The following is a 13,978-nucleotide window of genomic DNA, read 5'->3' on the forward strand; positions in this document are numbered from 1 at the left end:
ATGTGCTACAATAAACACACAGGGCTACGACAACAACAACAACAGCAATGGTAAAGACAAAACAAACATATTAAATACAACAGAAGTAAAAATATTTCAACAAAAAGAGGCCTGCATTCCTGTCACTTTTGCAGTAGCTTCTGTTATACTGGTGCATGTGTACACTCTGTAGGGAGTTCAGGTGTAGGTGGTCAAATGAGTGATCAGAGCTTTTACTGAAATGCAAGCAAAGTAAAATAGGTCTACTCAGTTACAAGGCTATTGTTGGGTTATTGCTACATATGCTTTAATGTTTCAGCTAACTTTACATGCCATGAGGTAATTTGATCTAATCTGAAAGGCAAACAGTTGTCAACTGAGTAAAAAGTGCAATCATTTACAAATAATTTCTGAAGTGGATAAGAAGTGCTATACAATGCTCAAGTAGTGCTTAAGCAATTTAGCAATTTATTTTAAAGAAAATTTAGTAGGAACAGGAAAAATCTTGTATATAAATAAAAATATGATTGTGTAGCTTTTTTTTTTAAATAAAAGCAACAAAGTGTAGAGTTCAAATCTCAGCTAACTATACATCACACCTCAGTACACAATACCAATTTGGTCTAGCTCGCACAATTAATTTTTTTTTTGTTGGGAGGTGTAATGAATAGCATCAAAGGGTCTGGTGTGATCTGATCTACATTGCTATAAGCTTCTCTCAGGTGGTGAAAGTTTCTCTCTTCTAGCGCAGTTTTCCTGTGTTTGACGCCATGATTTTACTTTTTCAGTGTCTGTGACTGATGCACAACATCAATTCAGGCAGCGAACTGCTGAAAATGTGGAACAGTAACATGTGAGTCACATCTGTGTGATATATCACTGTGGGCAGTAGGTGCCAGCCTCTAGAACAAACCACCGCAACTTGCATTCAAGATTTTTCAAGGCAGCATAACACCACACAAGCACAGGTGCAGTGACCATTCTTCACGATCTGGTGTTGCATCAGTCTCGTAGCTATTGTATTTTGTTGTGCTGTGTTCCTGTTCTGTCCACAGTGTGACAGTGTGATGCTGGGGTGCAAACTGTGCACCACAATACTGTGGCACTTAGCAGCTCCCTCCTCCACCCCTTCCTCACCTTTTCACCATGCTACCACTAGAGGGCGGGAAGCAGCCTGGGAGAAGACTTAATTACTTAGGAGCCCTCAGAGATTTGATTCATCAGTAAGAGTTGATTTGCAAAGCCTTGTATTTCCATTTTGTGGAAAACCCACAGAGATCTTTTGATTCAGTATTTCTAAAGTGGAGATAATCCACCTCATGAGTGCACTTTCATTCTGTGGAGATCAGGATTCCTTAATGTACTGTAAAGCAATATGTTGTATTATAGGCCCACATTAATTCCAAATAAAACGTCAACAGCCCAGGTTTGCATTATATTTAATGAATTTGTCTTGGAAGCTTTGAAAGTTAACGATGAATCTGTGTCAGCCGTGGAAGATGAGGCGAGAGGTGACATGGCCAAGTGGCTTACAGTAACACTAAAACAGGCTTTCTACAATTCAGCTTTCATGTTCATTACGTTTGAAAGGTTTTAAATATTTGAAGTCAGTATTAATACGTTTTGCAATTTATCATGTGCAGCCTATGCATTTTGTTGCATATAGTAGCCTATTCATGCTGTGCTCTAGATTTGAATTCAGCTGCTTTTTTATTGGCTACAGGTCTAAGTTTGTATCAGTGTCTGGGCTACGGGATATTAAGATTTAATCTATCGATTGATATTACAGCTATGCTCATGAAGTCAAAGTATAATCCTCCATTTAATTGGCTAAAATGTATTCCTGTGTACTGTAAATTGTACAAATATGTGGCCATTTGACAGGTAATTTAATACCAATGTGAGATTATCCACAAATAGGCAACAGCATAGAAATTATTTTTCATTTTACGTCCAATCCTATGGTCCAATCATGTATTAGGATTTTTCTGTTTCATTCAATGGGCTGAGTCAGTGTTTCTGTGTATTAGGATTAAGAATTAGCCTACATTTGAAGTTGAATAAGGGTTGCAAGGGTCTTTCATGTAAACAGCTGTTTGAGACCCACTTAAGAAGTTGTAAATGTATGCAAATGCATGACAACTTACGAGCTGCACCAATAACGCAGCTTCGCCTCGGCGACGATAAAGCTGCTGCGTATTTTTTTTTTTTTTTTGGTCATTTTTCATTTCCGGGTATAATATCAAACACTCTGCTCCCGTTTTTGCGGCTTCGCGTCGCCGCCTCTGTTGAACCAATGAAACGATGTCACAGTTTATCCTCCTGGCCCCCGTCGTGCCACTGTTACACCCAAAATGGTGAGCAGCGCTCCCGTCGAGCCGTGTTTTGCGTCGGGCCGGCGGCCTGTCCCTGAAAGCCCTCCCCGGTGCCGCTGTTGCTGTGCAGCTCTGCCAACCCGTCAGCTGATCCCTCTTGTTCGCTGATCGCAGATGCTGGAGCGCCCGCCCCTGTGGTAGTCCCGCTCTTTATTCGCCGTGTAAAGGTGCAATACACATTTGGGTTATTGCTGTAAAAAACGTTTAAAATGTGACAGTATGTGGCGCTGTGTGGGTGTATAATAATCATGTTGTTCACCTTCTTTTATTAATGGATGCTTTACATGTGCATGGGTTAAAATTATATGCGCTCTTTATAAGAAGTAGTATCATAAGGCAAGTATTTAAAAAATATATTTTTTTAATGGTATACAATAATAATCAGTGACTGGAGGACCCGTGGATTTATTTAACTCAACAATGCTGCAGATTGAATCATAAACTCGGCGTCAGTGTTTCGCTGTTATTCATATTAAAGTCTGCATGTGCGCTTTCTCGTCGGTGTAAATAGTCCTTTGTTTACATGCAGTCCCCTGTCTCTGCGGAAGGAGGCTTTTGGTAGTGCAGTGTGACTCCTACCAGCTGTTTCCCGCCTTGAAAGCCATCCGATCAGCTGCATACACACACACACACACACACGCACGGTCATGCAGAGGAAGAAAGCAAAGGGGAGGGAGAGAGAAAGAGAGAGAGAGGTAGAGCACCACACACAACGAGGGAACCCCATCAGCTGGAAGTCGAGTAACATTACAACTCTCAGCAGCCTGAAACTACTACATTACACAGACGAGGGATTCACATCTTCTCTGAGGATTTAACCCGCGTCGGATCACGGATTTTTTTTTTTTGCTCTCTAACGTCACCATTCTTCTTTTATTGTACGAAGACTATTTGCTGTATTTTTTTTTTTTTTATTTTTTTTTTTTTTTAAGAGGGGGGGGGGGGACCAAACTGGCGAGAGGCGAGCATGGAGTATTTCATGGTACCAGCTCAGAAGGTGCCCTCCTTGCAACATTTCAGGAAAACGGAGAAAGAAGTGATTGGAGGTCTTTGTAGGTGCGTATACACGCACTTCATTCAGCATGCTGTGTGTATTTTTATTATAAGTCATCTGTTTGGAGAGCACGCACTTAGCGACGGCGCTCAGGCAACATGCTTGATCTGATCTGTTATTGTGTACACGACCCACTCACGGGGAGATGCGGGCTTTTATTCTCACCAAACCCTCAAATTATCTTACGGCCGGGCAAGTCGGGGCTCTGGCTCACACCGCAGCATCCTTCCCCTGATGTTATTTCGCACATTTGGCTGCGAAATCGATGTATTTTGTGGCTAACAAACACAAACCACGTGGTTCCGTGCTCACCACGCTGCTACTCCGCTCCGGAGCGCATCCCCGCTCTATTTATCCTTAAAATTACCCCCCTGTGTCGTCTACAGATGCTGTGATTTGCATGAGAAAGAGAAAGCTTTTTACGAGCGGGTGTGTTACAGCGTGAAAGGGTCTATTTTTGCCGCACACATCAAAAAGGGCCGATTTCGCTCAGAGCGATCCGAAGTTATTGTGGGTTGTGCGGCCATGCTTGGGGCTTGTGCTAAAAGTGAAGAGGGGGGTCTGGCGTTTGTTTCCTGTGTATGGCGCCTTGTTTTGATTTATTCCAAATGTGAAAATGCACAGCTGCTGTCAAAATCGCCCTTATTCGACGCGGGGGTAGTTTTACTAGTGTTTCTCCGCGTCTTGTTCGCGCTACCGAGCCGCCTCCACTGCGTCTTTTCATCCCGCACCTCTGCCATGCTGCCTGCCGCATTGTTGTAATGGCGGAGGACACGAAAAGTCTGGCTGCTCGGAGCACGGCGGTGGTGTCGGGCACTGTGATAACTGACGGAGTGAGCTGATATGGGGATACTAAAATGTAAATCTCCCCAGTGGGTCCGGCGAAGGGACATTTGACGTTCGCTGGGAGGGAGGCAGGAGGATTAAAAGCGGTGTTATTAATAAGGGGGTGTGTATGTCGCGGAAGGCCAGTCGATGCGTCCGCAGCCCTGTTTGAAGAGGGAGGCGGAGGGATCTGCTGCTGTCGCTGCTGCTGGTAGTGACGCGGGCAATCTGGGAAATGTAGTCCCTTTTTTATTTTTTTTTAAATTTTTTTTGTAATCCCCAAAGTGAGCCTGCGGAGAATTGCTTGAAAATCTCAAATCTATCAAAATTGAACCCACACTGATTTTAAATGCTCACTAAACGGGAAAGCCATGTAACTTTGACAAAAAATTGCATGACATTGTTGCAGTTTTATCTATGATCTAATTTATAATTTATCTGACCTTGTTATAAAATTAAAAAAAAAAAAAAAAAACAACAACTTTATTTTCAGTTGTGTTAATATTATATTGACTAATACATTTTTAAAAGAATAGTCAAATTGGTTGCATTTTTCTTCCAGCCCCATAACTAAAGAATATTTCTATTATTGATTAATACATTTGTGTATAATTTGGTCTGTAAAATATCAGAAAATAGTGAAAAAATACCCATGATTATTTCCAGCTTGACATCTCCTATTGTCTCGTTTTGTTAGCCCACCCTAAGACGTTTAATTTAAGGAAAGAGGAAGTAGCCTCTCAAATTTGAGAATCTGGGCCCATTAATTGTTTGGCATTTTGGTTTGAAAATTATCAATATAGTTGGAGTAATTTTCTTATTTGGTGCATTTATCAATTGATCAACCAACAAATTCAGCTCTGTTTAGTTGCCTGGTATTTAAACTCTTGTTTTAAGCATTAACCAACTCTCATTGGGACCCAGGCTGTTTCTCTATAGTGGTTTGTGTTTGTGTGATATGGTGAAGTTCCGGCCCAGTTGGTCATGTTTTGGCAGTCAGTGTGTTTGCTGGATGTGCTGCCGCAATGTTGGTACTTGTGTGTTTGTGTGACTGTGTGTGTCCACACACGCTCCTTTTCTCATCTGTGTCTGCACAATTGTTCCCAGTGTTTGCACTGAGGCAGCTGAGTCAGTACAGATAAGAGTTTGGCTAGAGAAGGTCCCAGAGATACTGAGCTTGATACAGAGGATATTAGAGGAAGTTTGCCTAGAATTTCCCCTCAGCTGAATTACAGTGAATGGTATATAATGTTTTTTTTTCTCACAGTTTTAGGCTGGAAATATTAAACAGATGTTGTGCTGCTCTAATTATGTCTCAGAAACAGTCAGTGGGAGTTAACAGCCACCAGCCATCTTTTTAGCACAGGTGGTGCATAAAAGGAATCTCATGAAAGGCGAATGTACTGCTTTTAACAGGAGGAAACTTGCTCACTCTCAAAACCGTTTAATATCACAGCTGGGAATGAAGAGCATACGCAGTAACATTACACTTTAACTCCTGTAAAGAATTTATCTCAGGTTGTTCACTTACAAAAGGTCATGTCATATAATCACTCCAGTCCTCGAGCCACATTCTGCATCTGCTCAAGTAGACCAAGATGGCCTTGAGCTCTTATGTTGAGCTTCAAGGGATGGTTTCTCTAATTCCTGCAGTGCCCCACTGTGATTACCTCTGCAGGATGCAGCCGTTAGGATGCACACACACACAGGAGTAGTTCTTGGTGGACTTTAAGGACAAATGCACTCAAAATTCATGTTGTTGGCGATGTATTTTTGTATTTCATGGTCCATTTTGCTGTTTGGTGGTGATGTAACATTAAATAGATCACCCAAATCACATTTCTCACACACTATTATTTTTTTATCCATGTAGATAATTTCATTTTTATGTGTCCAGGTAGTGTTGAGAGATGTATTTTAGAAAATTCTGGTCCAACCCAATATAACTAAAATTAATAGAAACTCAACTGGAAACTGCCTTGGTTACCTCACTCTGACGTCAATAGTTTTTACTGGGACTATTTCTTGGGTACAAAGTACTTCCAACTGGAAGGCAGAAATGATAAGAACTCCAATTGTGGTAGCCTTGCAGACAGTGCATTTTCAGTAAGTGAGGATTATGATGACAGGCAGGCTAGTGCTTAGAATTTCTTTGCTAACTTAGTCACTAATATTTATTTCTATCCACTCAGATTTGGTGGAAAGTAACAATTTTCCACCCATGCACTGGGGGTTGTCTATTGTCACTCTGAGACATGAAGGAAGCTACTAACCAAAGTAGCAGTCGAAGAGGCAGACTGAGAGAATTTGGGTTGACCATGACATGCAATCAACCAAAACCTCCACAACCAATGGATTTATTTATTAGTATTTAAGGATGCATTGCACAATTCACCATCTATAGGTGAAACTGTTTAGAATGGATGTCTTATAACTCCTTTGCCCCTCCTCATTTTCCCTTCTTCCCCAGTCTGGCCAACATTCCTCTGACCCCAGAAACAGCCCGGGACCAAGAGAGGCGAATCCGCAGAGAGATTGCCAACAGCAACGAGCGTCGGCGTATGCAGAGCATCAACGCTGGATTCCAGTCACTTAAAACTCTCATCCCACACAGTGATGGAGAAAAGCTCAGCAAGGTGGGTCACGAACAGAGATTTGAATTGCATGATGAATGAGATGTGGCTGTAAAACTCACCTTCATAACAGGCTTGTAACATTTATTTTTCTTCTCTTTTTCGCAGGCAGCCATCCTGCAACAGACAGCAGAGTACATTTTTACGTTGGAGCAGGAGAAGACGCGGCTATTGCAGCAGAACAGTCAGCTCAAACGAATCATACAAGTAAAGCATCATCATGCCAAACCTTAAACTGCTTACAAAGCTGTTACAAGGCCTTTCTGTCTTTCTTTGTCATCAGATTTAGTCTTTAAAACAGATTTCTAATTTCTGTTTGCCTTCTCTAGGAGTTAAGTGGTTCCTCCCCGAAGAGGAGGCGTGCAGAGGAGAAGGATGAAGGGATTGGCTCGCCGGACATCCTCGAGGAGGAGAAGACTGAGGACTTGAGGAGGGAAATGATCGAGCTAAGGCAGCAGCTGGAGAAAGAGCGGTCGGTCAGGATGATGCTGGAAGATCAGGTAAGGAACAACATCTAACACAATTTTTGCCTATTCCAAAATTCTGAAACTATGTCCAGACAAACCCACTGGCTCATATGTCTTGACATGCAACTAAGGCTTTTATCTCCTGCTCCGTTTGTCAGATGCGTTCTCTGGATGCACAGATGTACCCCGAGAAATTGAAGGCGATCGCCCAGCAGGTCCAGGAGCAACAGGCCCAAACACAGAGCCTCGTTCGTCTGCAGCAGCACAAGCAGCTGGAGAGGGACCTCACTCCAGCTCACAGCCCACAGGTTTGAAACATTTGCATATGAGTCTCACTCACACATAAACAGTGGAGCAATCCTTTTGAGAATCACGCTTGTGCTAATGAAGTTCACTTTTCGGTAATTGGTTAACTTCCCCAAGTTCTGTACACACATCCCATGCCTTTGAAAACCAGGGTTTATTTTAGGTTCATTATTCTAAACTCATCACACGGCTGACACCAAATTCAGCTCCTCCCTGCCGTGTGTAGCTGTGAGTCTTTATGGACACGTTGAAGCATATTGCATTTCTAAAACACATGCACATCCGACAAATCTGCACTGTAGATTTCCCACTGACATAGTTGTGCATGACAGCCCCTTTCGTGGCCTGAATTAGGGCTGTCAGCAGCTAAGGCACATTTTACAGTGTGTTAAATGACCAGCCCACACATCTTTCTGCCCGTGCCCATCTCCTGCCCTGACAGCCACAGTATCCTGTTTCTGCAGGCTAACCCGAACAGAACATGATGCCAAATCAATCGGTGGGTGCTGTCTGTCCGGCTACTGCTAGTGGCAGCTGGGTGCTGGCGGTGAACGATGATTGATACGCACTGGTTTAGCCATGTGACACTTTGTAACTCTCCAAGGAGAGCTGAGTGATATGACCTCAAATCAATAGCAGTGTAATCCTTTGAATTCAGCCCTCGAACAACAAATTGCTGGAAATAAAATGACCTCCTACTCAAATATATCTTTTGCACTATCATCATGGCTCCATGACAGCTTAAAGCCTGTTTTACATGATCTGCTTTGATATCATGTTTTAACTTTGCTAAATGGATATCTTTAAATAAAGGAAAATCACAAGCATCATATTGTTCACTACAAATAATAATAGTATAATAATGTAGTAAAAGGTCCACTTAGCTGTAATTTCCTGAGCTTTTAATCACATGTCACAGCTATAGGATGTTATAGTTTAGAGCATCACTAACATTGGACCTTCAGAGGTTGAAAGCTGTGGGGAAAAAAGCACAAGTGGACCTTGAGTTATTATTCTTTGTCAAACCTCTTTGTTTTCAAGGTCAAGAATGAACTTTCATATCCATTAGTGAAATGAGTTATATGACACAAGCAGCTTATAATTTACATTTATGTCGCTATTTGGGCATTGTTGGGCGGGCTTTGGATTTGGGTCCAAAGAGTTGTGTTAAAGAGTTAAAGTCCATAGTTTATGTCAGGGTGTGCCACAGTGGGGTGGGGTACGCCATTTTGGGGCATACTCATGCTGATCTAAAGCTCCACCTGTGAGTGGCATGCTCATGAGGAATCTCAACAACCCGTACTTGTGCCATTTCAGGGAAAAACAACCACTTGCCCAATAACCTTGGTTTTTAGAGGCAACTCAAAACACACAGTGAGAAGCTTTCCCCAAACAGAAGGGCGAGGAAATTTAGGTTGATGAGAGCAGATGAGAACATCTGCCCTGGTGAATGTTATGAATGCTGTCCAGCTGTGTTCCCAGTTATTTGTGTATTAGTGCACCCTGTGTATGTGAATATGCATTGTTTTAACTAGTTTCTATTAGTATAGCTTATATATTTTCGGTAGTTTGTGTGCCGATTTATAATGTGGCTTAAATGCACTGTCATTGTTTGGCAGCACAGTGATGTGGCGGCATGAACAGATGGTATAATAAGTATTTCTTTCTTCCAGGTGTTGGCCCCAGCTACCCCTCCTGCACCTACACACCATGCCACAGTCATCGTCCCTGCCCCTGTCCAGCCTTCTCAGTCCCATCATGTCACTGTGGTAACCATGGGCCAGGCATCAGTCATCAATACCGTGTCCACATCTCGACAGAACCTGGACACCATTGTTCAAGTAAGACGCAAATACAAGGAAGTCAAACACAGACTTATGAGCCATTTCTCATTGAATAGGTTGGTAGATGTGAACACTAGAGGGGGATGTTGTCACTCACATCACTTATCTCCTTCCTCCTCCTTCCAGGCAATCCAGCACATCGAGGGCACCCAGGGGAAGGGTTGTGTCGGCGAGGAGGAGCAGCGAAGGGCAGTCATTGTCAGTTCAGGTCGCGTCCTCTCCGACGCAGCGGGCTCAGACACCGCCTCAAACAGCGACGGGCCTGACGACTGTTCACTGCCCTGAGGTCATCCCTGATCTCTCGTGCGCCGTGCACTTACACGCATACACAGAAAAAGGCCCAATCACACCAGGGCTATGGGAGGCTTCAAACCCACAGCACTCTTGTTCAGTGGACATTAATAGGGCTGGTAGACAGTTTGAAGCACTCGTTTGTTTTTTTTGTTTTTTTTTTTGTTTTTGTTTTTTAATACGCACTCTTACATGTTGTACCGTGATAGGCAGCCCAGATAGGTTAACACTTAGACACTCATACGTGCAGTTTCTTCTGCGTCTTTTCTCTGCTTATTTCTAGCCCCCTGCTATCTCACTTCAACACAAACTCATGTTCATTCATCTGTAGAATGGTTATTAGAGCAACTACTTCACTGACTGATCTATAAATGCGCTGTCATATGGGATACTAGAATTTCAAATGTCTCAACTTCATGAACCACTGGGATGTTTGTCTCTTTATTCGGCCCTGAAGCCTTGTGAGTTATCCGCGAAACAGGACATGAAGTGAATGAAGAGCCCAGCAGCGTAGCGTCAACACAACCCAAGAGCATTTCTGTTAAGGCGAACATCCTTTAAAACCTTCTCATTCTTGCCCGTCTGAGCTTTTTGGAGAGACACTGTGAGCTTACAAAACTGTCTCAAAATTACACCTTTTAGGCTTCTGGATGAAAGATTGTGTCATTTTACTCTTGCGAAGTCTACCTTTTCATGTTCTGTTTCTCTACGTCTCCCACAGCCAGCAAGTTAGAGTGATTGTACTTGAAAAACACAAAAAAAGCACCACGTTGACGGGAATTTAAAAGCTGTTGTCATGGCTGACCGGCGCTTGGGAGGAGAGAGTGCACTTACTGGTTCACTACTCTATTTGTTTGTTACCATTTTTACTGGGCTGGGTTCCCGGTAATCCCACGTATGTATTTGGCATGTTTTTCTTTTTACTCGTGGCCTGGCAAAAAAAAGAAAAAGAAAATCAGTGCTTTGACTTTTTCTTGAGACCTTCCCTTCTTGAATATAAAAGCACCTGGCTTGTTAAATAAGCTAATGTGTGGGCACTCCTTAGTGATTTCCACTGGTGTGTCTGTGTGTCTGTGTGTCTGTGTGTCTGTGTGTGTCTGTGTGTGTCTGTGTGTGTCTGTGTGTGTGTGTCCCTTTTAGCCTTTTGAATCAGCGTGGCGTTAGTGGTTCCCCAGACTCTGGCAGTCTGCAACAACGCCACTTTTGCCTTGAAATTAAGGCACACATGTATGTGTGCACAACATTCACGCATACGAATATGACTGACATACAATCACTTGTTTGCTAAATCTTAAGGGCTGGTTTTATTTAGCCCTTAGCAGCGCAGTTACTTGTCCAAATGTCGGGACATCTATCCAAGAGTATGCTTCAAATATGAGGAAAAAGCCCAGTGAAATTGTTTGAATGTGCCATGGAGGTGACTGGGTCAACCACACATGCTCTATGCATTTCCTTACATAGATCATTTGTCCTTTTGTGCGCTTTTCGTCTAGTGTACCACACTATTTACATGTTTCAGCTTTTTTCTTTTTTTTATGTGTTCTTTTGCCTGGAAATGTTGGTTGACAGACACACTGACATTAAGACGTAGCTGAGAGAGGCAACAACTTGCCTTACTGATAGCCTGTGGGTGCAGGGAGGCACTGTGAAGCCAGCCTTAACACAGCCCTGGGGTCTGAGAGATGTACCTGAACACTTGAGCTGGGCCTTTTGGTGGGCCACTGGAATCCCTCTGGCTTTCTCTTCACCTTTCCACACAGGCTTGTTATCTCCCAGGGTGTGTTAGCATATATATTCCCAGTTATTTAGTCTATTTGACTTATGTTTGTTTTATTATATTTGCCTGAAAAAAAATGTAAAGGTTGCTGGTATACTAATTACATTCAAGTGTTCCAGATCACTTTTTCCCCTCAGTATTCAAAATGAATACTGACCTCTGGTTGGATTTTCATGTAGATTTGCAACTGTTTTGGTCCCATTGCGTGCACTATTATCAGATGTGTGGGAAAAAAAATTCCACAATGAAATGTTGACATTCCATAAAATTTTACTCTGTTTTTCCTATCAGGGGACTTTTCAAATGTTAAACCTGATATATTTAGAGATTAGTTACATTTAGGGCTTTTGACACATCACAGCTATGTTACAATTGCATTTAGTAGAATCCCCTGCACCGATGTAGAGATGAAGCTTTGAATTGCTGGACATATAGACTTCATCTATCATGACTTATGTCATGGCATTGCCCTTTAAGAAAATATTGATGTCAGCTCCACTGAAATGAGTCAAATATAATCATGGGACATATTCCCAGTACTTATCATTATAGGAAGGGGATTCCTGGTTATTGAAAACATGGTTTGAATGCTCTGCTCTTTGTAGAGCCCTTTTTTTTTCCCCTCTGAGTGTCCGCATTTGAGAGTCTTCTCCTGAATCCCAGAGCTGTTTTATTTCCATCTGTGTTTTGCACTCATTTCTGTGTCTTAGGAAACATTACGTGGACATATCAGATTGTCAGATGAGCGGGGTGGGCCTGGGATCATTAAATGGCGTCAAGATTACAAAGCACTTACTGTACTATACTGGAGTCCGCCTCTTTATTTTGTGAAAAGGGGCATCTCCTCAGCTAAAGCTCTTGAGGTTATGAGTAAAAACCGCACAGCTGTGTATCCCCCTTTCCCTCCATGTCCAGTCCTCCTACAACTTGACCTGTTTGCCCCTCACATTTTTTTTTTTTTTGTTCTTTGGCAATCTTTTATGCTGTCTTTGTTTATCTATTGTCAATATCTCTTGTCTCCCTTCACATTTTGCAGCTCTCTCCCTCTCTTTTTGTTTGTCCGCTGTACCTTTTTATGTTAGACTTGTCGGTGCATATGGTCATCAAGAAGCTATTTTGTTTTCTTTTTTTTTTTTTGTTAAGAGAAATGTTTTGGGGATAAAGAGGCTTGTGCCTTTGTAAAGACAGAATAATAAAGTTTGTACTTTGTTTTTTACACATGGAGTCTCATGTGTGTATCTTTTTTTCTGTTTATGTTTCTTCATAATGAGTACTAACTATTGACTAATTACTTCTGAGAAGCTGAAATGGTTATTATAGTACTAATAATGACATAACCAATGAATTAGTTTGCCCTCCAGTTCTGTATGGCTGTCATTCAAGAAGTTCAGTTGATGCACAAGTGTCTACTGCTGATTGGTGAATGAGATTTTGCACACACACACACACACACACCCCACCCCACCCCCCAGCTCTGCAGCTCATTGCTAAATTAAGATTGACCACCTCCTCTGTGACTGTTAAAATGGACACCATCACATCCTCACATGCTCCTTCAGAAATACCTCTGGTTTTGGTGTCCACTGAGGCTCAACCAGAAAATATATTATAGCAATGTGAACTGACTGACATTTTTCATATTTACATAGTTCCAAAGTGAAATAATAACTGTTATCTTAACATTGCAGACACAAAATAGAAGAAACTGCTTCTTCAAATTGAAAATGTGAAAAAGTTTAAGGTCCTCGGGCACTATAATGTCTTAACTACTTCAAATAGGAAAGAAGCGTTTACAAAAACATACACCAGACTTATTATATATTTTATTTTTGAGAAAGCTCAATTTTCTGTGGCACAGTTTGGTTTTGTAGCCTCACTACTGTTGAAATGAATGGATCAGAGAAAACAGTGAAGACTTTGTTATTACTTCTGTTCTGTCTCATCTTTCTCTCTTCATTTTTTAACTTCACCAAAATGCTCCTTACATCTTTAATGATGACCACTTTTTACCCGCCATCCCCACTTGTTGAGGAAATGCTCTTCTGTTCTGTTTCAGGCTAAAGTTTCTAAAAATAAAAAAAAAACATTCCTCATGCTATCTGCATCTTGAAAGGTAAACCCCCTTTTCCTTTGAATTTATGTTATTTTGCAAATTTGAATATGTTTGATATTGATATGATTAATATGCCGCCTCACATTTCTACATGTATGAATAAACTGGTTGTCTTTACAGCAGGTAATCTGAGTGCTGCTTTTCCATGGTGAGTGACAGCAGCATCAAAAACATAGCAAACATTTTAAAGGCAGACAGTGGCACTTGGCACTTGGCAGAAGACAGTGACTGATGCCAGGGTTCACTATCTGTAACTAACAACGAATTAATGTTCACTAGAATTCACAAAATCTCATCTGAAGCACAGATTTCCT

The 13,978-nt window shown here is 41.8% G+C and overlaps 1 protein-coding gene across 1 annotated transcript; it reads left to right on the forward strand.

Moving 5' to 3' along the window:
* Window positions 1-3,061: 3,061 nt before the first annotated feature.
* tfap4 (transcription factor AP-4 (activating enhancer binding protein 4)) lies at window positions 3,062-10,729 on the forward strand. Its single transcript, XM_071473631.1, has 7 exons — window positions 3,062-3,410; window positions 6,704-6,869; window positions 6,975-7,073; window positions 7,196-7,366; window positions 7,492-7,641; window positions 9,313-9,480; window positions 9,610-10,729. Exons 1-7 carry the CDS (start codon window positions 3,322-3,324, stop codon window positions 9,766-9,768), a joined length of 1,002 nt encoding a protein of 333 aa, XP_071329732.1. The 5' UTR covers window positions 3,062-3,321; the 3' UTR covers window positions 9,769-10,729.
* The last annotated feature ends 3,249 nt before the right edge of the window (window positions 10,730-13,978 follow it).

This window comes from Trachinotus anak, unplaced genomic scaffold (genome assembly GCF_046630095.1).
Source record: "Trachinotus anak isolate AG129_WGS33_773 ecotype Australia unplaced genomic scaffold, CSIRO_AGI_Tana_v1 ptg000003l, whole genome shotgun sequence".
Taxonomy (NCBI): domain Eukaryota; kingdom Metazoa; phylum Chordata; class Actinopteri; order Carangiformes; family Carangidae; genus Trachinotus; species Trachinotus anak.

Excerpts from the sequence above, each read along its gene's own strand:
- tfap4 (XM_071473631.1), top strand. The coding sequence starts at position 3,322 with ATGGAGTATTTCATGGTACCAGCTCAGAAGGTGCCCTCCTTGCAACAT. Across the intron at positions 7,074-7,195 it reads AGCTCAAACGAATCATACAA|GAGTTAAGTGGTTCCTCCCC; the intron begins GTAAAGCATCAT and ends TGCCTTCTCTAG. Across the intron at positions 7,367-7,491 it reads GGATGATGCTGGAAGATCAG|ATGCGTTCTCTGGATGCACA; the intron begins GTAAGGAACAAC and ends TCCGTTTGTCAG.